Source organism: Gorilla gorilla, chromosome 8, assembly GCF_029281585.2.
Source record: "Gorilla gorilla gorilla isolate KB3781 chromosome 8, NHGRI_mGorGor1-v2.1_pri, whole genome shotgun sequence".
Taxonomy (NCBI): Eukaryota; Metazoa; Chordata; class Mammalia; order Primates; family Hominidae; genus Gorilla; species Gorilla gorilla.
Genome location: NC_073232.2, coordinates 69,361,559 through 69,387,924, shown reverse-complemented (window position 1 = coordinate 69,387,924; position 26,366 = coordinate 69,361,559). Strand labels below are relative to the sequence as shown.

General features: G+C 38.4%; 1 protein-coding gene across 1 annotated transcript in view; it reads right to left on the bottom strand.

Moving 5' to 3' along the window:
* Positions 1 to 26,366, bottom strand: part of LOC115933075 (poly(ADP-ribose) glycohydrolase-like) — a 110,228-nt gene that overhangs the window by 82,461 nt on the left and 1,401 nt on the right. Inside the window, 6 exon segments of the mRNA XM_055353085.2 lie at positions 2,209 to 2,283; positions 8,463 to 8,546; positions 8,674 to 8,796; positions 18,148 to 18,331; positions 19,222 to 20,208; positions 21,134 to 21,200. Of these exon segments, the coding sequence (XP_055209060.2) occupies positions 2,209 to 2,283; positions 8,463 to 8,546; positions 8,674 to 8,796; positions 18,148 to 18,331; positions 19,222 to 20,208; positions 21,134 to 21,200 (1,520 nt within the window).

Sequence of the window (26,366 nt, the reverse complement as noted above, 5' to 3'; positions counted from 1 at the left end):
CCTGGCCAACATGGCAAAACCCCATCTCTACTAAAAATACAAAAATTAGCTGGGCAACGTGGCGGGCACCTGTAATCCCAGCTACTTGGAAGGCTGAGGCAAGAGAATCGCTTGAACCCGCGAGGCAGAAATTGCAGTGAGCTGAGATTGTGCCGCTGCACTCCAGCCTGGGTACAGAGTGAGACTCCATTTCATAAATAAATAAATAAATAAATAAATATTAGAAGGTCGAAAACACAAGGACTCTTCTCCCTAAAGAACTGTAAAACCATCATCAGCACCTGCGTAATCATCTCATATTTATGATCTACACTAAACACACCAAAACTTGCTATATATTACCCGTTTCAGGCATGCTTCTGGGCAAGGTCACCAGATAAAGGGGAAACAAGGTCCTGTCTGAGTATTCTGATTAAGAAGAGAGAAACAAATGACTACTTCATACCAAGGTGACAGAGGTATTGTAACCAATGGCATGTTTTACTGCCATCTCAAGGTATCAAATTATACATTACTTCTTACCCCAATTAACCATCATGTCCAATTTAAGCCCAGAAAGTACAATACAAATGTTATGTCCTGATAACTTAAGTGACAAGGATAACGATTATATCGGTTTGATCTACTTTTCATCATATCAGATATTACATTGCTGTTACAGTGAAAGACATTTAGATTCAAGGATATCTGAGATATCCAATTTCCAGACACAAGGATAAGTCTTCCATTATTTATGCCTGCCTTGTAAAAGCCATATGGGTCAAAAGCTCAATAAGATAATTCTGAAATTACTGGCACTACCTCAAAATGCAGAATTAGTTTGGATTCTATTAACGTGACGTAAGAATTGCCCTTAGCACCTAGGTTTTTTGCAGAAAGTAACAAATTAATCCTAAAATTCAGAGTGAAATGCAAAGAATCCAAAAATAGCCAAAACAAATTTGAAAAAGACCAAAGTTACAGGACACACACTTCCTGATTTTAAAACTTACCACAAAGCTACGCAACCAAGACTGTGTGGTACTGGCACAAGGATAGACATATAGACCAGTGTCGTAGAACTGAGAGGCCAGAAACAATCCTTACGTCAACTGGTTTTGAAAAGGTGCCAAGACAATTCAACAGGGGATAGAAGAGTCTTTTCAACAAATGGTGCTGGGACAACTTGTTATCCACATGCAAAATAATGAAGTTGAACTCCTACCTTACACCACATATGAAAATTAACTCGAAATGGATATTCACATGGAAAATAATAAAATTGGACTTCTAATTTACATCATATACAAAAATTAACACAAAATGGGTAATGGTCATAGTGTAAGAGCTAAAGCTATAAAATTCTTAGAAGAAACATAAATCTTCATGATCTTAGATTAGCTTCTTAAATATGATCCCGAAAACAGAAGAAAAAAATGATAAACTGACTTTGTCAAAATTAAAAATTTTTGAGCTTCCAAGTGTAACATCAAGAAAAAGAAAAAAAAAAACACAAAATGGGAGAAAATATTTGCAAGTCATATATCTGGTAAGGAACCTGCATCTAAAATATACAAAGAATGCCTAAAATTCAATAATAAAGACAAAAAATTTGAATAGGTATTTCTCCAAAGAAGATACAGAAATGGCCAATAGACAAATGAAAAGACTCTCTCTGCTGATGGTACTATGAAAGTGATATTCTTATCCACTACTGGCAGCATAGTAAATTGCTACAATTAATCTGTGGAAAAATGATTTTATGACAAAAGTTTTTAAAAGATTTTTAAACAAATGTTTTGTGCCCTTTGACTTAGTCATCTAATTTCTGGAAATCACCTAAAGAAACAATATCAAATATGGGAAAATATATATACATATATAATGATGTTGCCACAATGTAACTGAAGGTAAAACTGGATGCAACCTGTACGTTTGAGAATATAAGAACCATTATATTCTCAAAATCTAATCATGGACTATTATACATTCCTTGATAATGCTGATAATGGTATGAAAATATAACAGAAAATGTGTATTCTAAGAGATGAAAACAAAATTCAATATTAACTCCTAATTGTATTTACCTAAAACATACATATAAAATAACAGCAAATTTATAAAACTAAAAGATAATTATCTTAGTGTGGCAGAATTATGGGTATTCTTCTCAAACCTTCTTATTGAGTTTTCAATAATATTTTCATAAAGAAATAAGGATACTTTTACCTTATCCCAGAAATCGATCAAAGCTGTAAAGTCCCATTTCTTAGAATATGCCACATTGTATTTCAGAATAGCATCCTGTGGAAAACGCAGAAACAAAAAAACGTCATGGTATGGCCAAGTGAATGACCTATGAAGAGCCTGTCTCTCATGAATTACCTCCAGTACATTTCATAATGTTAGACAAGCTTCCTACTACCTCCCCCTGCTACTGATATGGACATCAGTAGCTACAGACAAACAGAATGAATACTAATTTATTACTCACTTAAAAAAATGAGATTAGAAAGGTCAAGTAATAGGTGAAAAAACACAATTACACCCTAAAGCATGCATGCTAAATAAGGTGATATACTCCAAATAGACAAAAACTGGATCTTGAGGGATAAAAAATAAACTTAGTTATCACAATTGTTGGTGGTCCTTGAAAGCGTCAGATTATATATACACAGACATACATAGCAGATTTGTAGTATGAAAATTTCATGGGTCAGTTAATAGGGTTGAGGCATAAATTTTTTTGTAAAAAATAAAAAATAAAAATTTCATGGGGACGAGATTAGGAAAAAAGTATTTAAAAACTGTCTTTTTTCCTTTACTATAAAGTATTTTTATACTATATATAAATGATTATCTTCCTCCAGCAGTTCACATAAATTACACATTTATGTAGAATGAAAAGTCAAAATATTATGCCATCTACTGGTGTAGCTTTTAACTGTTTGAATAGGCAATACTATACATCTGGTTTCCAGAGTCAGGTATGCATAAGACAATCCACTAGATGTGCAGAAACAACTATTTATTTATAATTACCTTTTATCTCATCCTTTTAAATATCTACTTTGGTTTTATTTTATACTGTACATATTACATTAATAAAGTAATAGATATGTAGAATTTATAAATGACTATTTATATTGGTAATACACACTCAAAATTTTTTTTACTGAGGCACACAGGTCTGAAAACCACTGTTAGATTATTACCATAAATCTTCCAAATTTCGCTATCATTGAATAAGTTTTTAAAAAATTAATACTCTGTCAAAGCTTCCTGAATAGTACTTCATGCCACACTAAGTATCTAGGTTAAAAGATGAGCCAACAAAATGTGTCTTATTCACTTGGAATCAGGGGACATCCAAGTTCCTTAAGAAAAGAAAAGAGAAGAGAAGAGAAGATAAAAGAAAAGAAAAATCTTCCGTAAAATAAGATAGCAAGAAAGAGTGAACGAGTCTTTATTTTTCGCTCACAAGTCATACATAACATTTTCCATTAAGAATTAAGAGATTTTAGGCTGGACGCAGTGGCTCGCGCCTGTAATCCCAGCACTTTGGGAGGCTGAGGCGGGCGGATCACAATGTCAGGAGATCGAGACCATTCTGGCCAACATGGTGAAACCATGTCTCTAATAAAAATACAAAAATTAGCTAGGTGTGGTGGCATATGCTTGTAATCCCAGCTACTCGGGAGGTTGAGGCAAGAGACTCACTTGAACCAGGGAGTCAGATGTTGCAGTGAGCCGAGGTCGTGCCACTGCACTCCAGCCTGGGTGACAGAGCGAGACTCCGTCTCAAAAAAAAAAAAAAAAAAATTAAGAGATTTTGGCCTGCACGGTGGCTCACGCCTGTAATCATAGCACACTCCGGGAGGCCGAGGCAGGTGAATCGCTTGAGTCCAGGAGTTCGAGACTAGCCTGGGCAACATGACAAGATCCCTAGAAAAAAATACAAAAATTAACCAGGCATGGTGGTGCGTGCCTGTAGTCTCAGCTACATGAGGGTGCTGAGATGGGAGGATCGCTTGAGCAAAGGAGGTTGAGGTTGCAGTGAGCCGAGATTGCACCACTGCACTCCAGCCTGGGTGACAGAGCAAGATCCTGTCTCAGAAAAAAAAAAAAAGAAAGAAAAAAATTAAAAGATTTTAAGGATTTTTTTTTCCAATCACTGGTATCTAATTTCAAAACTTCATAAAGTATTAAACAGAAATGTGTATCAATAGGTGAAGGAATAAACAATGCATATACTGGAGCAAACTATCAATATATTGAACAACATGGATGAATCTCAAAATTATCTTCATTTTGAGTGAATGAAGCCAGACATACCCACTATGATTCAATTCATGCAGAATGTAAACTATAGTGAAAAAGAACAGATTAGTAGTTGTTTGGGGCCAGAGCAGAAAGTGGAATGGACTGCAAAGTGGGGAGAGGAATCTTTGGGGATGATACAAACATTCTGTATCTTGATTATAATGGGAGCTTCATGGGTATGTGTAAATGTCAAAACTCATCAAATGACACACTTTAAAAGGATAAACTTTCTTATCCACACGTTATTATTCCTCAAAGTTGGTAAGGAAAAAAATTTTAAGTAGCAATTGCATTCTAATTCTTCACTGTAATTCTCTAATTATTTTAGTGTTTTATAATTAGCATTAAGCTTTAGCTCGTATTTATTTTTACTTCAGTCTTCAAGTCTCAAAAGTAGTCCACCATGAGGTTGCCTGTCATTAGAAAAACTGGATACTACTCTGTACTCTTGAGTTATCAACTACTGAGTAAGTTCTTTATAGTTCATAATTCACAATAAGCACAAAAAATTCTTTCTGTGCAAATTATCACACACATTATTTATATAAGTACTACTGTGTAAATCAACTTTTGAGGACACTATTACTTTTTAAAATTCTGAATGTCTCTAATCCCTCTAAATCCAACATTAAATGGTATATGAACAGCAAAAAAATCATTATATTCAATTAGAGGGATTTAATGTTTCCCTCTTCCTCTCTCAAAGCATTCTTTCAGCAAAGGAAACAATTACCACAAGCAGACAGAAAAATATCTCGATGGATTACTCTGTTCTATTGAATCTACCATAAGAGAAACGCAAAAAGGAAATTCAGATTAAAGCAATTACCCCTTCCTGAAATAATCGTGGTGCACTAAGGAATTGCTAGAGAGGTAAGCAGACTGTGTAAGTTAAAACACTATAGTTATTCTTTTCCTTTTTTTCAAATATGGAGTTTTGCTCTTTGTTGCCCAGGCTGGAGTGCAGTGGCATGATCTCGGCTCACTGCAACCTCTGCCTCCTGGGTTCAAGCGATTCTCCTGTCTCAACCTCCTGAGTAGCAGGGATTACAGGCACCCGCCACCATGCCCGGCTAATTTTTATATTTTTAGTAGAGATGAGGTTTCACCATGTTGGCCAGGATGGTCTCAAACTCCTGACCTCTGGCGACCTGCCTGCCTCGGCCTCCCAAAGTGCTGGGGTTACAGGCTTGAGCCACCGCACCTGGCCTCACTATAATTATTCTATTTGCAGTTGAAGAAATATAAAAATTCTTAAAAACAGCCTCTGTTTAGAAGAATAAAAATAAAGAACCTAAGATAGTGTTCATCAAATGGACTCCGGGTAGTATTCCTGGGCAGCCTGCTTCTATGTGAGTTTATAATTTTGTTTTTAGAAAACAACAGCCAAATAACAACACGCTGTACGAATGAAGGCTGGTACTATTAATAGACAAAAATAGTGAAAAGATTGAGCTGTCCTACTATACACCACAGAACAGGTATGTTAAATTCTAACGAACCTTCATCCAGATGTGGTAATTACATGCCTGTAATCCCAGTACTTTGGGAGGCCAAGGCAGGTGGATCACTTGAGCTCAGGAGTTTGAGACCAGCATGGGTAACATGGCAAGACCCAGTGTCTCAGCCAAAAAATATAAAAAATTAGCCCAGTGTGGTGGCATGCACCTGTGGCACATGCCTGTAACATTATACTAAAATCAAGTAAACTCTAGCAGAACTTGAGATTTTTTTCCAGCTACTCAGGAGGCTGAGGCACGAGAATCGCTTGAGCCAGGGAGGTGTAGGTTGCAGTGAGCTGAGATCGTGCCACTGCGATCTGATGTTCTATATAAGGATCCCATCTTTGTATCCACCAACATCCATCAACTGTTCATGATTAGTAGGAAAAGTAATAATTGCAAAATAATTTCTTCTTTATGTAGTATTTTAAAGAATTTCTCAGCATACTATTTTGGGGTTTGGATCAGCGGTTTGAAAATTTCTGTGCAAAAAAAGGAATAATGACTACAAATTGTTTTCACTGTGATAATAAATACAAATCAAATGATGGTTCATTATACCTGAAATTAAAAAAAAAAAATCAAACTGATATAGCTGTATAAGCACTACAGGTATAGGGAGTTAGCTGGGAGCAGTGACTCATGCCTATAATCCCAGCCAGCACCTTGGGAGGCCAAGGCCAGGTGGATCACTTGAGCCCAGGAGTTGGAGACCAGCCTAGGGAACACAGAGAAACCCTGTCTCTACAAAAAACTAAAATAAACAAAATTAGTCTGGGCATGGTGACATACACCTGTGGTCCCCGCTACTCAGAAGGCTGAGATAAGGATCGCTTGAGTCTGGGAAGCAGAGGTTGCAGTGAGCTGTGATCACCCCACTGCACTCCACCCTAGGTGATGGAGCAAGACCCAGCCTCAAATTTAAAAAAAAAAAAAAAAAAAATATATATATATATACTCCATATATACACATATATATGGAGTTTATATTTAGTTTTATGTTTGCATACACATAATTAACATTATACTAAAACTAAGCAAACTCTAGCAGAACTTGAGATTGTTTCCATTTAAAGAGTTTGCTTTTTGTAGTTGTGAGCCTGAGTGGTTAGCGTATTGCTGGTATTGCTGGAGGCAGGGTTGATCCCTCACCTGATACTTGCGTTCAAGATAATCTAAATTGTGTTAGGGAAGGGACTGACTGTACTCATGGCTAACCTGAAATATTAAAATAAGGCTGCCCCTAAAACCTTCTTAGTCACACAGGATCCCTGTAGCCAAAACAGTATATGTTCCAGCTGCAGGGAGCAGACTGCTCTCAGCTTGCACAGCACCTTAGGTGTGGGAAGAATATATGGATAGGGAATGGGGTGGAGAAAGAAGGACGGAAATGTTGTCACCCAGGTGGTTTTAGGGTCTAAGGAGTGGAAAAGGATGGCACTGGGGAGGTCTTCATGGATCTGTGTAGGAGTTCCCTGTAGATAAATTACTGATCCCCCATCTACTATCCCCAGTATGTAATGGCTGAATTAATACGTAATCAACTGCATTGTATCTAAAGCCTTAGAACTAGTCAGGTGCTCCTCCCACCTAATACCATTTCTTACCCCGTAATCCTACCTGATTTTTAACAAACCATTAATAATTCTAATGATAATCTCTATTTTGTTTTTTTGTAACTGTTTTAAATAAATCAATTTGTACTGTAAAAAAGAAAAATAAACAGTCTGCTTTTTTTTTCTTTTTTTAAAAAGGAGCCCATTAGAAGATTGAGAAACACTGTCCCCAAGGAATAAAGCCTTCAAAATACATTATGGTATAGCATATCAATGTTTTCCATGTAAAGAAAAAAAACAGGAGCTACAGAAAGGTATAGAAAGTTTAACAATAACTTGCAAGTATCAGTAGAAAATATTAAGAAAGCTGAGAAACTATACACAACAAATTAAGTCTCTGAAAGAAAATAAAACTCATTTTCATAGAAGTATAAAAAATTCTGTCACTGTTTATATTTATAAAAACATGAAAAGTTTTCATGGCTATAGTGCCCCCAAAATATAAATATATATATATATATACACACACACACACACTCACTCATATTTTAGATATTAGAAAAACGATCTACTAGTTACCCTTGAAGTCATAAATGAAATATAAATATATCAAAAATAAATTATTGCCAAAATATAAGATTAATAAATTATTAAACTGCTAGGAGCTATATTAAGGTCAATAAAAACCAGAATGCTTAACATATACTTTAATCATTGGGAAACTCAGCTTCCCTTTGGGCAAATATTGCTGAAGTCATAATTCTTTCCTGATTTACTTTTAAAGATATTTCAGAAATATGATAATTTTAAAACAAAAAAAAGAAAGAGAAGCTTGAACTGAAGGAAATTGGATGGGGAATCAAGAAACAGAGGTATTATTCCTGGTTCTCCAAATTATTCTGTGTGGCTCCAGGCAAGGCATTTGCAACTCTCAGTTCTTCTCATTTCCTCGTAGAATGTCTCTAAGGAGCCTTCCTTAGTGCCAGGAAGCAAGCACTTTGCATCTAAAGAATGTTGCTACCTGAGTCTATTAAGACCAAAACGTCTTTGAAAGAGGAGACACAGGGCCCATAAAGAGGCAAGAATGGTAAAAACAACATACCTTCAAGTTTTGGGGTCGTGTAAATTTGTTGACAAGTGCAATCTGAATGAGCTCCCACCGGCTCCCCGCAGTTCGCTCACCATTCTTTTGGAAAAAAGAAAAACATATGAGGAAGCTATTCTAAGTTCTTTTGCATCACAGAATCAAAGGTCAAACAAGCAAGTACCAAACCATTTTTCAGAGACTAAAAGAATCTCGGTTTTGTTCTTACCTCATCTTCCACTGGGTACAAATTTTGTTCTGAACAAGGCATTTTAACATGCTTGTTATCCCACAAATCTTTATAATGTGTTGGAAAAGGTTTAGGAACTTCTCCTGCTCACAAAAGATCTACCTGAAATTGAGGGTAAACAAAATTGTCAGTGCATAAAAACAAAATGTATCTTCTATAAAATAATCCAAAGTAACCAAAGCAAATGCTATAAAATAGAGACCAGCTCCCAGGCAAGAAATCACCAAAGAACCCTTCAGTTCTTCCCATTCCTCACCTCCATTCAACCAGGTTCCAAGTCACCAGATACAGTATATATTCTAGCTCCATATCCCCTAGGAATCCTTCCTTGCCTCAGCTTTTACTAAGTGTTTCCTATCCTTCTCCCTAACTCCAGCTGTTGCTAGACACATCTAGCCCCCATAAAACCCTTTCTAAAGAACTCCCAGGCTTCTAATGCTATAACGCCTATACTCTGATTCTCAGTGTCATTCTGATTTTCATATACTTTCTTATCAAAACACCATTCATTCCAAACAAGTCTTAAACAACACTTAAAATTCCTTAAACATAGCAAATTCATTTTCATATTTATATGCCTGTATACATACTACTGTGGCCTCTCTTTTTAATACCACTACTACGAATTGCCACCTCCCCCACTGTATCTGGTTAAATCTCTATTGTCACCTTCATAGCTCTGCCAGATTTTCATTATCTTTATGAAGTCTTTAGAAACTTCAAAGTAGGCAGCTATTTATCTTGTTTTGTTAGATTATTATCATGCTAGAGCACACTTGTTTTCCTCTCCCTCACTAGATCCCAAACTTCCTGAAAATAACCATATTAACTTTGTATTCTGAATATGTAAGATAGAACCTGGCATGTGTACATGTGTACGCATATACATGCAAATATATATATACACACATATGCTACTATAATAACTATTAAGTAAATATTTGAGGAAGTGGTACAGTAGGTAGCCAGTCAGACATGAGCAGGGCAGGACAGGGCCCCTACCACTACCAGGAATGTCAGACAACCCTCAAGTGATGCACAGGGAGTTGTGAAACTGCCTCTCTAAAATAATTGGAAGCAGCCGGTGCCAGGGAAAGGAGTCACCCAATAGATAGAAAAATCTGAAATTGGTGATCAGCAGCTTCCTGTTAAGATCTTAGGAGTTGGGCAAGTCAGCTCCAGCATGTGTACTAGGGAGCAAAATGGCAAAGTTTAACTGGTATATGACCTTATAAGAACACTCAACTGGTAAGGGAAGAATACCTCAAGCAAGCATGTGTACAACTCCAGTAATCACACCGCACATGCAGACAGCCCATCTCAAGGGAAGAATCAGGGGAGAAGGGGACACAATCCCCTGGAAGCATGCCAACATATAAAACCTCAAGTCAAAGGTCAAACTGTGTACTTGATCTCTCAAGTCGCCCGCTTGGCCCTCTTCCAAGTGTACCTTACTTCCTTTCATTCCTGCTCTAAAGCTTTTTAATGAACTTTCACTCCTGCTCTAAAGCTTTTTAATGAACTTTCACTCCTGCTCTAAAACTTGCCTTGGTCTCTCATTCTGCCTTATGCCTCTCAATCAAATCCTTTCTTCTAAGGAGGAGTATTAACATTGCTGCAGACCCATATAGATTTGCCACTGGTAAGAGAAAGAGATTATGGTTTAAAGTTTAACATTATGCCTATTCTGGATATTTCATATAAAAGAAATCATATAATATGTGGCCTTTTGTGTCTGGCCTTTTTCACTTAGCATAATGTTTTCAAGATTAATCCATGTGGTAGTATGTATGAGTACTTCACTGCAGAGCATAATCACATAAATATATAATTTCACTTGTAATATGTTATGAATACGAGGAACACTGTGTTATGAGACCAGCTCAGATTTAGTTTATCTGGTAAACTTAGGTAAGGCTTCCTTGAGGAAGTGGCAACTGAGCTTAACTCTAAAGGCTAAAAAATTAACAAGGAAAAGGGTAAAACAAAAATAAAATTCTAAGCCCCCCAACCAGCTGAATGGGCCCCTCCCTCAGCCAAGGGCATTCTAAAGCAAACCCCATACACTAGTTCAGGCCATGATGGGAACGGGTGGTTGGACATGCTTCATTATACCTTCCTCCCTTTGAAATTTAGACATGACTGACCAGCATTAACATTAAAACAGGTACTTTAAGACTGACAAGGCAGACTCTTTATAGCAATTAAGATACCAACATGACAGATACCAAGCTCTGAAAGAAATGGAAGTATTTTACCCCAAAATGTATTTATTTGAAATATTTTGAAATGGCCCTGCTAAACTGTCTCTTGTGGGTAAAATCTACATTCTGTAGAGCAAGGGTCCCCAACCCCCCGGAATGCAGACAGGGATGGACCAGGGGTCTATGGCCTGTTAGGAACCAGGCCGCATAACAGGAGGTGAGCAAGGCTGAGCTCTGCCTTCTGTCAGGTCAGTGGCAACATCAGATTCTCATAAGAGGAAGAACCCTATTATGAACTGTGCATGTGAGGGATCTAAGTTGCACACTCCTTATGAGAATCTAACAAATGCCTGATGATCTGAGGTGGAACAGTTTCATTCTGAAACCATCCCCCAACCCATGGAAAAATGGTCTTCCATAAAACTGGTCCCCGGTGCCAAAAAGTTGGGGACTGCTGCTGTAGAGAATCCCCTTCCCTTTCCAGGTCTTCCCTGATCCAGTCCAGGAGAGAAGTAATGAAGCATCTGGTAAGAGCTCTGAAGCCTGTTACCTACAAGTATCAACTGCATGATAAAACCTTGGTCTTTAGAAACCCTTCTTAACCCAGACATTCCTTTCTATTGATTCCAGGTCTTTAGATAATAACCCTTTTAACCAATTGCCAAGCAGAGAATCTATGACCTGGAAGCCCCTTTCGAGTTGTCCTGCCTGCTGGACCAAATCAATATGCATCTTACATGTATTGATTGACGTCTTATACCTCTCTAATACATATAAAACCAACCTATAGCCTGACCACCTTGGGCACATGTACTCAGATCTCCTGGGGTGGTGTCACAGGCCATTGGTCACTCATATTTGGCTCAGAATAAATTTCTTTAAATATTTTACAGAGTTTGACTCTATTCACCAACATTCCTTAAAAAGGGAAGAACTATGGAAAGAAGACTGTCAAACAGGCAGCTTCATAAAAACATCTGCTGAGACAGAGCAGGGAGCCCTCTTAGGGGCCTGCCAGGAGTGCCCTCAAGCAAGGAAATAAAAGAAAATCTCGAATCCCTTTGTTAGGAATAATGCTCAAAATCCTAAGGAAATTGAACACTTGAACAAAGGATTCTTAGCAAAGCAATTTTACTTCTGCACAGAGGAGTGCCTCCTTGGCCAGTCGCCATGAGAGCACACCTGAACAAAGGGGCACAAGAGCCTTTATTCCTGATGCAAGTCCTGCCCCTGTACCCTTTCCCCATTGGCTGGGGTCGGGTCATACAATCTAAACTAATTCCGGTTAGCTAAACATTTGATTTTTTTAGATAAGGTGGGCATGTGAAAGAAAGTGGAGAGGAAAGGGGAAGGCATGTCTGTAATAAGCTAGAAAGTTAGTTCTCTTTCCAAATAAGGAAAGGAATGTGAGCTGGTATTGATAATGCTTGGTACTGTGACGTGCCTGGGCATCTAACAAAGGCAAAAAGGAAAAAAGGAGAAAAAGGAAAAAAGGAAGGGGGGCACTATGAATTAAAGAATAAAAGACTGGTCAGGTTATTTGAAGAGAAACCTCATCATATCTGAAACCTTCAAGGGAAATTCCAGGCACCTATCTAGCCTTGAGAAGTAAATGAGCCACCAGATATGCAAGGAGGTAATCACAGCTTAAACCAATAGCCACTCATGGAAGTCAGAGCCACAAGATGTGTTGCTCCCTATAGAAAATAAAGATAACATCTTGACATAGGTCCCTGAGTTATTTTTCAGAAACTCAGACCCCCGCCAAATGGAAAAGTGCCAACCACCATCATCACATAAGGGGGAACTGAAGACTGAACTCTGACTGACGTTCTTCATTCTAAGTTTCTTCCTGAGGGGCCTGGAGACAGTGACACCCACATGCCAAACCTTAACATTCCTTTCCACTGATCCCAAGTTTCTAGACAAAGCCTTGCTTCCTTAACCAATCGCAAATCAAAGAATCTCTGAATCCTGCAACCCCACTTCAAGATATCCTGCCTTTTGGGACCAAACCAATATATAACCCCCATGTATTGATGTATGATTTTGCCAATAACTTCTGCTCTCCTAGAATATATCTCTGCCTTTAAAAAATCTTGCTTGTAAGCCACTGGGGAGGTCAGGTTTTAAGCAATAGCTATCCTATTCTACTTGCTTGGTGCCCTGCAAACAAACACCCCTACTTCTCTTGCTACAGACGTCAGTGTCGGTGTTTGGCTTTACTGCACTGGGTGAGTGTACTCAGGTTCAGTTTAGTAACACTGCAACTTAAGAAAAATAAACCTGGGCCGGGGGTGGTGGCTCACGCCTGTAATCCCAGCACTTTGGGAGGTTGAGGAGGGTGGATCACAAGGTTAAGAGATCGAGACCATCCTGGCCAACATGGTGAAACCTCATCTCTACTAAAAATACAAAAATTAGTTAGGCATCGTGGCGCGTGTCGGTGGTCCCAGCTACTTAGGAGGCTGAGGCAGGCGAATCGCTTGAACCTGGGAGGCAGAGGTTGCAGTGAACTGAGATTGCGCCACTGCACTCCAGCCTGGCGACAGAGCAAGACTCTGTCTCGAAAGAAAGAAAAATAAACCTGTGAGTCATCTATATAGGTGATCACTAAAACCACAAGGGTGGGTGAGACCAATCAGAGAGAGACAGAAGAAAAAAGGACCTATGAAAAAAGGCTTGAGGAACTCCAACAACACTTACTTGTCACATACAGAAGAACAGCCTAAAAGGAAAATAAGAATTGGCTAAGGAGGAAGAAAGAAATTTAGGATTATATTGTGTCATGAAGCCAAAGGATGAGTATATTCCAAGGAGAAAAGAAATGTCTATGGAGTCAAATGTGGCCAGGCACAGTTGCTCACACCTGCAATCTCAACACTTTGGGAGGTTGAGGCTGGAGGATCACTTGAGGCCTGGAGTTCAAAATCAGCCTGGGCCAACATAGCTACAAATTTAGAAAATTAGCCACGTGTAGTGGCACATGCCTGTAACCCCAGCTACTCAGGAGGCTGAGGTGGGAGGATTGCTTGAACCTAAGAGTTGGAGGCTGCAGTGAGCCAAGATCACACACCACTGCTACTGCAATCCAGCCTGGGTGACGGAGTGAGATCCTGTCTCTTAAAAAAAAAAAAAAAGAAGGCCAGGAACAGTGGCTCCCACCTGTAATCCCAGCACATTGGGAGGCCCAGGCGGGTGATCACCTGAGGTCAGGAGTTTAAGACTAGCCTAGCCAACATGGCGAAACCCCGTCTCTATTAAAAATACAAACATCAGCCGAGGTTGGTGGTATGCACCTGTAGTCCCAGCTACTTGGGAGGGTGAGGTAGGAGGATCGCTTGAACCCGGGAGGCAGAGGTTGCAGTGAGCCGAGATCACACCACTGCACTCCAGTCTGGGTGACAGAGCAAGACTCCATCTCAAACAAAAAAAAAAAAAAAAAAAAAGTCAGATGTGACAGAATCAGCAGTTATGCTGAAAGTATTTTCACCCTCATAAGAACGTCTCAAAGGTGATTTTATAAGGATGTTCCATATCATCTGATAAAACGGCATAGGTACCAGTTGAGCTTCACAAAAGGGGAACATACATGTAATATGCTTTGTGTGTGGCTCTGTGTTTGCATGCACGCACGTATGCATGTGTTTGTTGGAAATCGACCACTAAGTGCAATTTCAGATTGCCTTACATTTCTAAAGCTAAATGTTGGTTTTATTTTTAAGAAACAGGGTCTTACTCTGTCATCCAGGCTAAACTGCAGGGCTCAAGTAATCCTTCTGCCTTAGCCTCATGAGTAGCTAGGACTACAGGCATGTGCCACCATGCCTGGCTAATTTTTTAACTTTTTGTACAGATGGGCTCTCCCTATGTTGCCCAGGCTAGTCTTGAACTCCTGGCCTCAAGCAATCCTCCTGCCTTGGCGTCCTAAAGTGCTGGGATTACAGGTGTGAGCTATCATGCCCAACTTTCATTTTACTATTTCAAAATCTGTAACTATTAACATCTGGAATCTTAATAATGTAACTAAACACTGCTATTAAGTAACTTAATTACATTTATATCTTATTATCATATTCAGGAATAAGAATCTAGAAGAAAATACAACAAATTGTTAAACTCTGGGAATAAGACTGACAGATGGGTTTTCTGAGTTACATGCTTTCATATAATAGTTGTGTATTTTTTACAACAGTCTTGCATTGCTGTTGTAATAAAATAGAAGATTTTAAAAACTCAAGGGTCCTGGGTATCTAAGAAAGAAACATTAACTATAGAGATTATTTGATGGTAGAGATGGTAGATATTAGAGAGATATAATGACGGTACAGGATGGTTTGGGTTTTCTTTGTGGGAGGGTGGGAGAGAGGAGGAAGAGAAAAAGCTAAAATATCACTTAACACCCTCTGTCCATCTTTTCTCCAGTTCCTCACCATTAACATCATCTCAGTAATCCAGACTAAGAACCTTAATTTTACATGCATTATCAACAACTCCTTTTTATTTGTCACCCATATTTAGGAATTCACCATATTCTATCAATTTTACCTCATAATAATGCAACCTTCTATTTTCTTTTTTATCCCCATGATTATTATCTCAGTGATTTTCAAGCTTTTTAAAATAGCAGAATCCCTTTTTCCCTAAGAAATTTGACATAAAGTCATTTAAAGTCACACCAAAGCTATTTTTAGAAATACAGTTTTTGGCCAGGCGCGGTGGCTCACGCCTGTAATCCCAGCGTGATTGGGATTTGGAAGGACGAGGTGGGTAGATCACCTGAGGTCGGGAGTTTGAGATCAGCCTGACCAACATGGAGAAACCCCGTCTCTACTAAAATACAAAATTAGCCAGGCGTGGTGGCGCATGCCTGTAATCCCAGCTACTCGGGAGGCTGAGGCAGCAGAATTGCTTGAACCCGGGAGGTGGAGGTTGCCATGAGCCGAGATCGTGCTATTGCACTCTAGCCTGGGCAGCAAGAGCAAAAAACTCCATCAAAAAAAAAATACAGTTTTTATAGTAACTTTTACTTACTTACTCTAATATCAATAAGTGATGAGACAGTTTTAAATACAAAATTTGAAAGTAGGAGTTAGGGATGAGAGTTAAAGCTTACATCAATCTACCATTTAGTTTACATTTATCTCTCTTACACATTATTAAGAAAATCCTGATCCATCCATCTATACAGTTGCAAATGGTAACATTTTACAAACTTTATTTTGATATTAAGCTAACTCTTCAGATAAATGGTAGCAAGGGAACCTTGGCTCTATGGTCTGCACAAAAATGGGTTATCTTGGCAAAAACAGCTGGTTCAAATGTGGAATTAAGCATCTTCAAATTTGATTGTGCAGTTCTTTTTTAACAAGTTTTTCACTGTTAAAAATATAATTTAGAAATGAAATTTGCATCAAACTTCAAAAGAACCCCTGAAGCACCTCTATGTGGCACAATTCGGTACATACTGTTACCTTACTTAACTCTTATCTGGGCTCTTACATTACCTCTCCCGTCTCCCAGTGTATCCTCACTTCTGTTTTCCTTACATGCAGCTGTCTGATTAATCTTGCTACAGCACAGATACTGTCTGCACAGACATGACTTAAGTCTGGTTCCTGGCACTTGAAGCCCCCTGTGATATGAACCCAATCCAATTTTCAAGTCTCTTCCTCATTCCCCACCCAAATTCCACACTCCAGCAAAGGCACTGTTTTCCATTTCTAAAACAGATAGTTTTCAACCACACAGCCTTTTCTTATAAATCTTATATATCTGTCTGGAAGTCTCCTATCTTACTAACTGCACCTCAGAAATTTATGCTTATCTTTTAGAGCTCAGCTCAAACCCCATAACTCTGCTCAATGTTACTCTCACCTCTAAATATGCTAAAGAATTCTGAATTTCAAAATAGTTAATCACATCTACACTAAATTGTATGTTAAAAGGGATCATGTCAATTTTTTTTAGTACTGCGTGTGAAATCTATATAAAACCTGACTAATAAATGAGATGAATGTTTAAAACTACCCAGCAAGTGATGGAAATCTAAAACTGGATTATGGTGATGGTCACATAGCTCAAAAAATGGACTCAATATCACCAAATCGAGCACTTAAAATGGGTGAATTTTTATATACCTCAATGAAGTTGTTTTTTAAAAGCAAGAACACACAAAAAGTACAAAAGAGGTTACTAAGAACTAGGGGAAGCAGGGAAGGAGGTTTAATTATTTAATATGTTTAATATGTACAGTTTCTGTTAGTATAGTGTTATGATATTCACATTGGTTTTTGTCCAGGTTCTTGGCTTGTAACTCCCATAGCCCTCCTTATAGTCTTTTGTTATAATGTTATAATGTTAGTCTTTTGTTATGTTTTGTTACAATGTTGTTATAATGTTATAATATACTGTTAAAACAAACATGGTAACAGCCCTTTCCCAAAAGAAACCCCCTTCTTGCCTGGGGACTAGACTGCCACTGTAGGACTAACAAAATAGCCACAAGATTAGAAATTATGGTTTAGGAGTCATGCAGCTGGAGGCTACAAGATTCTGACCCTCCCTAAACTGCTAAGATCAGTGCTTGGGATATTTTGCAGACCCTGCACTTGATGGATCAGCTGGCACCACCCAGATGGATAAACTGGCTTATCTGATCTTGTCCCCACCCAGGAACTGACTCAGCACAAGACGACAGCTTCAGCTTCCCATTATTTCTTCTTCTGACCCAACCAATCAGCACTCTCGACTCACTGGCCTTCCCCAAACCACCAAATTATCCTTAAAAACTCTGATCCCCGAATGCTGGAGGAGACTGATTTGAGTAATAAGAAAACTCTGGTCTCCAGCAAAAAAAAAAAAGGCACAACTGGATAATGATTTAAGGACACTAAACCATACGTAATTTTGAAATTTAGGGACGAATGCAGGATTCTGCAGTCAGTACACAATACTATCAACTGAGTAAAAAGAAAAAAAAAAGAATCCAATGAGGTTTCTTAAAAATACTGGAAAAAAAAATTATCTTCACCATCAGCTGATAATGATTGCTAATGATTACTAATTTGTTAAGTTCTATACTAAGTAAGTTATCATTATATTGCTCCATTCTGTAGAATTCTCAGTATTTTATATATGCAGAAAACAGAAGAACTTTCTAAGCCTTGGTCTGTTTCTCACTTAATAAATATCACAATAAATAAGGACTTCCAGTCTTCTCTCATCATAGATAAGAGGTGCTACCTACCCGAATAGTTACTGTGTGATTGGCAGATGGTCTCAAGAGAGGCAGCCGGATCCCACACCGAGGCATCCTTCTCATCTCCTCAATGGGAGTTCCAAGCCACTTCTTATCTGGAGAAAGGTGAGGTGGAATGTATTTAGGGATCTTCCTTTCTGTTCTTTGATGTTTGGTTTCCCATTGTTCTTTTCTAAGGTCAAGACAAATGTATTTAGTCACAAATTATTTACTGTTTTAATTCCCTTAGATACACAAGCACAAAACTTACCCAGACGTTATTGTTTAAAGTATGCCATACTTGGTCACTCACTTCGTTATGTTTTATATTTACAATCAAAAGAAAAACCTATAAAGCTTATAAAACTCAAGAGCTTATTTTCAACAGTCTGTGGAAGAAAGTTCAAACACATGTAAATCACCTTCTCAAAACAGAAATGAGTCATGGTCACAGTATCATCTACACAGTAATTTTCAATGAAGTGAACTCACTATTGCATGCTGATTGCACTATCTCAGGAAACTCAAATCACAGAAATCATGGATGGGATTTAAGATTCCATATGGGGTAACGGCAAAATATAAGCTTCGTAATATGACACACCTGGATTTAAATCCCAGCCTTACCACTCAGAAGGTACATGATTCCAGTGAATTCTCTTACCCAAATCTCAGTTATCTCATTTAGTGAGTATAATACCATCTGTCTGCCTGTCACGGCATTAAACAAAGTGTAAAAAAAAAAAAAAAGTGTAATATACAATGGTCTAGAAGAATGTCTGGCTGAAGAAACAGTAGCTACTATCAACCTAGTATTTTCATGTTCTAGTAATTCCCATAAATACCAAAAGGAAACTCATGAAACTAAAAATCTGATTTCTAATATTTATTTTATTTCTTGTTTTCTGTTTCTAGCCTTTTTAGAGTTTAAACTTTGGAGTCTAGGTTTAAATTTAGCATAAGTAGTTAACAAGAAACAAAACCATTTCTTTGCTTTACTAGAAATCATAGCTTCGTTAAACTCCCTTACAAAACTATAAAGCATATTATGCTATTGGAGAGATACTCCTGACAGAAAATTACCTTCTGTCCTCTGCTTTGGGCAGTCTCATGAAATGATCTGTGATTTTAGAATCCTTTTTTCCATGTTGCTTAGAATTTCTGCATTCTACATTCAGGCTAGAAATATTTCCAGGTAGTTTAGCATTTAAATCATTCATTCCAGTGCGACTCTCTCCTCCTTCAAATTGGAAATGTAATCTAACTTCACCGCCCTTAGTAGAGTACCGTTTCCTAAATTCAATGTCAGCGTCTCTTGCTTGGAACCTTGAAGGTTTATTTGCTGTTTGGGAGGAACTACCATCTTCTTGTTCATCAAAACCTGGACTTGTCTCCTCATCTGCTTCTGAGTCTTGACAACTATTTTTAGAATTATCCACATCCATCGGTGACTCGGGTTCACTTTCCTTCTCAAATGGAGGAGAATTTCCTAGGCAACTTTCTTGTCTAATCAATTTGTTGTCATTTTTTGGCCCAGTACCAACATCCTCAAAGCCAACATCTGACAATGGACTCTCTGGCACCACGTCTATCTCATCTTGCTGACAACTGGCACAGTCTTCCCCAGGATGGCAAGACTTGCTGCACTTCTGGTGGCTTTTGGCTTCTCTGGCCTGTTCATCTTCCGTAGTCTGCTTTGCATTTGCAAGCTTTACAGTTGTGAGAAACTGTCGATTGTCTCTATTCTCTTCACTATCTGTGTCACTGTGATCATCATTTTGAGGTGACCGATCAATGTTAGCATTACTAAACTGCTCTGGTACCAGGGTTACTGTTTGAGGTTCACTTTCCAAAAGCTGCTCCGTGTGTTTCCCTTCATTTTGCCACTTACACATCGCTGCAGTCTGATGCTGGTTCAAATACTGTGTACTTTTTTCAGTGGGTGACTTATCAAGACTTAGCTGAGAAACATTTTCTAATTTTTCTACATTATGTTGGTAAAAGTTATCTTTTTGTACAGAACTCATCATGGATTCTATTCTTGTATTGTTGTTTTCTTTACTATCCAAACTACAAGAGAACAGAAGGAACTAAAAACAACTTATAATACAAACAAGTCACTTATCCAATCATACCTCCAGTGTCACAGCAGTAATTAAACTCCCTGTGGTCACCTGAGCACACAGCATGTCTTCCATGACTCCATGTCTTTGTATGTGATCCCTAATGCCCTCCCTGCAGCTGTGTGTCTGGCAAACACCCGCCTTTCCTTCAAGTCATAAATGTCACCCACCTCTCTGTGCAGTCTTCCTTTAGGGACCAAAGGTAAAGTTGAACATTTGTTTCTTCTACACACTAACCACCACTGTGCCTTGCTCATACCTTTACTATTGCATCTATCACACCAGGCAGTAATTATGTGTTTTTGTGTCTGTGGCCACTGCTACACTGTAAGTATCTTAAAGACACAAACTGGCCGGGCGCAGTGGCTCACACCTGTAATCCCAGCACTTTGGGAGGTTGAGGCAGGCAGATCACGAGGTCAGGAGATCGAGACCATCCTGGCTAACCCGGTGAAACCCCATCTCTACTAAAAATACAAAAAATTAGCCAGGCGTGGTGGTGGGCGCCTGTAGTCCCAGCTACTTGGGAGGCTGAGGCAGGAGAATGGCGTGAACCCAGGAGGCAGAGCTTGCAGTTAGCCGAGATCACGCCACTACACTCCAGCCTGGGCAACAGAGTGAGACTCCATCTCAAAAAAAAAAAAAAAAAAAAAAAAAAGACACGGACTATTCCTCTCTCATCTCGGTATCTCAAGTATACAGGACAGTCCCTGGCACACAGGACTCTCTAAAAAACTACTTATAAGTTGATTTTGAATTAACATAGATAAAGGAGAACAGAAAAGCATGAACAAAGAGAGAAAATATTAAAGCAACAAGATAAAACATCCATGTATTATTATTCATTTCTCTACATAGGAATGTTTCTATACCTGTCTGATTCCGCTGTCTTGATTCCTTTAGTGTCCATCCAACTGGTAATAGTTTTTTGTTTGAAAACTATAAAAAAAAAGTATATTCATACATTCCTTCCAATAGAAAACATATACAGCATATTGTACATGCAAGGAACTATGCTAGGTTCTACCGGTTAAACAAAAGATTAATAACTCAAGTATTTGCCCTCAAGTATATGGGTAAGACAGGAACATAAATGTTAATACATATGACACAGGGTAGAAAATGACTGGTGCCTAAAAGAGTTGGTATGGTCTAATGGATAAGAGCATAGGCTATGGAATCAGAACATCTGCATTCAAATCCTGATTCTCCCATTAGCTTCCTATGTTACTCTGTGAGGGGTCATTTCTCTGTATCTCAGATCCCTCATTTGTAAACATGCAAAATAACTATCTCTCATGAGATAAGGCTTAATTAAGTAAAAATAGTTCATGTAAAGCGTTTAGGGCATTATCTGGTTTATGCTTAGTAAATGTTGATTCTTAATTATCATGATTATTAAAAGAGGTCCTGATAAAGGAATTAAGGTTATTTCTGAGGAAGACACTACTTCAGTGAACAGGAGAACATGGGCATAATCGGTAAGATTTCTTCGGAAAAGGTAAGGCTTGACTTATGCCTTGAAAAGTAAACATGCAGTCACATAAAGAGAAAATTATAAGCAAAGGCACCAGTATCAGGGAAATATAAAGAACTTAAAAAGAAAGCAAAAGAAAATATGGTTGAAAAGTCAGCCAGGATCATACCATACAATAGGATCTTTGAATGACCCACAAAGAGAAGCACAAAAAACGTGTTGAAAGACATGATTCCTCTCATCTAGGAGGCTCACAGCCATGCATGACAGCCTGGAGGATAAATCTGAGGGGCAAGAGGGAAGAGCTTATTGCCAGAAACTAGGGAGGAAGCTACTAGTCCAGGTCAGTGGTTCCCAAACTATCTGGATCATCAGGAAGCCAGCCACACCCCAGTCCTTCTGAATCAGAATCTATATGTGAGTAGGATGAAGGCATGAGGGGAGCTGGAATCTATTTTTTTTTTTCCAAAAGTGATTCTGATGATCCACTAGATTGAACAGTTACTGGCCAAGAACATAAACTAGTCCTTGTGAGAGTAGTAAAAGTGAGGAGAGTCATTACAGACTTCACAATAATAGGGGAAGTTAAAAGTGACTTTAAGCTTTGAGCTTGAGAGACTTGAAAAATGATGACAGCCTTAAGTAGAAATATGGAATACAAGAGAATTGTGTTTAGGGAAGACATACGATTAGGTCGATTCTGCCTATACTAAATTTGAGATGCCAAAGAAGTAACTAGATAGAAAACCATATCACTACTTCTGGCTTCCTAAGGTTTCCTTCCCAACACACCAGCAGACAGTAGCAAAAGTAGAATTGGTAGCTCAGGAGAGGGAGATGAAATATAAATAAATACAAGCCACATTTTATATAATCATTAGAAATAAGTATGCTGTCAAAATTTAATATACTGAATAGGGATTAAATGTACATCATATTTTAGTATCAGAAATAAAATCTTAAACATTCGCAAATGTTTAAGATTTGAGATACTCACTAAATTGCAATGTAAGAATCTTAGCATCCTAAGTCACAGGATCTTTCTTATTTACCTACCTCTCCTCAAACACCATATGGAGCAAAACAGATGCAGGCTCATATATACGAAAATCAATGGTTTATTTTTCATTGAAATAATGGCATAATCGAAATACATTTCAGATAGGGAGAATTTTATACCAGAAAAATATTCAATTGCTATATAATCTTTACCTTCCACAAAATACTTATAATCCAGCTAGTAAAAATATTTGATTAATGTTTCAAAAATAGTTTCTATCACAAAAAAGTAATCACGCATAGTGATTTCTTATTGTTAAACACCATTACTTCCACGATTTTATTTAGCTTTCTGCAGCAGATCAGGCTTCAGAGAAAAAATGAGCTTCAGTCAGAGGGAGCAAGAGGATAAACCATTTGATTCTGAAACTTTTTCTATAGTTCTGTATTCTCTATTTATTTTCTTTATATCAAATACAGCAAGTATAGTTTAGAAAATCCTCAAATTGGGCCGGGCGCAGTGGCTTACGCCTGTAATCCCAACACTTTGGGAGGCCGAGGCAGGCAGATCACAAGGTCAGGAGATTGAGACCATCCTGGCTAACACGGTGAAACCCCGTCTCTACTAAAGATACAAAAAATTAGCCAGACGTGGTGGCGGGCGCCTGTAGTCCCAGCTACTCGGGAGGCTGAGGCAGGAGAATGGCGTGAACCCGGGAGGTGGAGCTTGCAGTGAGCGGAGATTGCGCCACTGCACTCCAGCCTGGGCGACAGTGTGAGACTCCGTCTCAAAAAAAAAAAAAAAAAAATCCTCAAATTACAAACCAGTAATATGCCAAAACATTCATTTTTTGAGTTGGTTTAGAAGTTAAAACATCTTTTTTCCATAAATGTAAGGATTAATGTTAAGATGCAATGACTAGGTTCCTATAACACACACGAAGCATGTACTCCCGTGATAAGTCTAAAGAACCTAAAGACTGCACACATCATTTCATGAAAAACCAGGAGTGTTCCAGTGATGGCAAAGAAGAGAGCTCTCTCCTGTAGCCCTGACCCTGAGAATATGTTCTCTCTCCAGTTTCAGGCTTCCTGAAGCCTGGGGAAGGGATGAAGGAGGAAAAGCAAGAGGTAAGGAACCAGTATCTTCTGCTAATAAAACATTGATCAGTCCTTCTTAGGGCCTCAGAGAAAGGACTGCTTACTGCTCTTTGCAATATCACTGCTTCTGGCTTCCTAAGGTTTCCTTCCCAGCACACCACAGGACTGTGTCAGAGCTTTATCCCTCTTACTCCTGAAGTAAGCATAAAATTATGCTTTCCAGGTTTCCTAGGAATTTTAACTAGAGATAGTCACAGCAAGGCAAAAAGAGTGGCAATAAGAAGTGACGAAAAGATACAAGATCTAGAGTCAGATAGTCTTGGATTGAGATCTTTGTTCAGTCACTTACTAGTACCACCTTGGTCAAGTTGCTTCACTTCGTTAAGCCTTTATTTCCTCACCCAGAAAATGAAGCTAACAACACCTACTTCTAAGGGTTATGTGGATCAATTACAAAGCAAAAATTAGAGAAAATATTGTGTTCAGCCTCACAAAGCACTCAATATGTTATCTCCCGACATTTCCACCCAGTCTTTTTTTTTTCCACTGAGATCAGTAATTCTCCAACTTTGACTTCACACCATTTACATTTACTCTCATCAGCAACATTATTCAGTACCCAGTATATTTTAATCAGCAAGTCATTCAATTAATAGCTATAGATACAGCCAAAAGGCACAAAATGCAATAAAATTCACCTGCATGTCAAAGGAACATTCCACTTTCACAAAAAGTCTACAGTAACACATCTGGATAAACCTGCGTCATCACAATGTGAATAACATGCTGAGTTCTGCCAATATGCAGGTTTGCAGATTTTTTTTTTCTTTTTTCAGAAGTGGGGTCTCGCTATGTTGCTCAGGCTGGACGGGAACTCCCGGGCTCAAGTGATCCTCTTGCCTTAGCCTCCCAAGTAGCTGGGACTACAGGTGCATGCCCAGCAAAATTAGCGATTTCAGTCAATACAAGAAATATGTCCAGGAAGATAAATAATATAAAATTTAAAGATACTGAATAAATATCCATTTCGCTACCCTGCCTACTTGTCCTAAGATAATTATATATAAAAATTTAAATACCAAGTTCCTAAAGGAATCCCAAAAATTCAAACAATGGGCTTTTGATACAAATATAGTCTTTGAACATTCTGTTAATTGGTGTCCTGTGCCAGGTATACAGAAAACATTTAAACATGCGAAATACAGCCCCAAGTATTCATTTGGTACCTCTTCTGCAGAAATCTTAATTAAGATCCAACCAGTGAGGACTGACTGCCCACACCCCTATTTGCAACTAACTCCTCCTCCTTTACATGTAAATAAGGTTAATGAAATCACAAATTATCCAGCCACAGAAACTGAAGTACACCTGAACATATACCTGAAGTTCACCTTCAGTTCCCTCTCCCCTATACCAAGTTCTCTGAAATCTACATCCTAAATTTTAAATCCATCCCTTCCTCATACCCTTTAAACACATCGCTTACTAGACAACTGCCATTTGTTTCTTACAACTAGTCTCCCTGTCTACAGCCTTGACTATCCAGTGTTCTACAAACTACAAATGACCAGTCATTTTTCAATGAAATAACACAGACAATATAAGAATGCATCACACATAGTAAGGTTAAGTATTATTTCATGAAACATTTATTTCAGTTATAAATATGGCTTATCTGCCAGGTTACATATATTTCTCTGTGTACTGGATAAAATTTATGCTGTGGGTTGCAGTTAGGAAAGTCCAAAAGCCACTTTTCTAAAATATTAACCAAATGGTATTCCCACGCTTAAAAGCTTTTTAGTGGTTTCTCCATTAACCACAGAATAAGGCTGAAATTCCTTAAAATGGAATTTGAGTTTCTTCATAAGCTCCTGTCTGCCACCCAGCCTCATCAGACACTCCTCTGTCATCTTATGCTCCAGTCTTACCAACTTTTGCATGTCTTATTCCCTCTGCGTGTATAATTCTTTCTCCTCTTGATTTATACAGCAAATCTTCCTCATCCTTCAAGGCCTAGTGCAAGTCTACTTGGTACTGTCCCTAAGTTTGAAGACATCTAAGTGTACACTCTTCACCAGAAAACTGCCCGAGCTCTGCCCAGCCTCTTACACTGTTAACGAATGCATCCTTTTTGAAATGCTCTCCTTTGTCTGACACAACAGGAGCCAGGCTTTCCTCCCACCTCTACAGCCGCTTCTCTTCAGTCTACTCTTAAACTTTGGTGTTCCTAAGGCTTCTGCCCTAGGTCACCTTTACTTTCTCTACATGTTTATGTTATCTATGCCCATAGCATCCATTATAATGTTTATGCCACGAACTCCCCAATCTACTTCTCCAGCACAGAAATATTTCTTCTCAAGTATCCCATTCTTTCATAAATCCATCCCCTTCCCTATTGCCAGCATCCAGGCCTAAGCTACAATTATTTCCAACCTAGATTAACCCTTAACTGAGTCTTGATGCTCCACTTGAGTTCCTTTTCAATCCATTCTTTATTTTCCACACACCAGCCACACACACTTGTC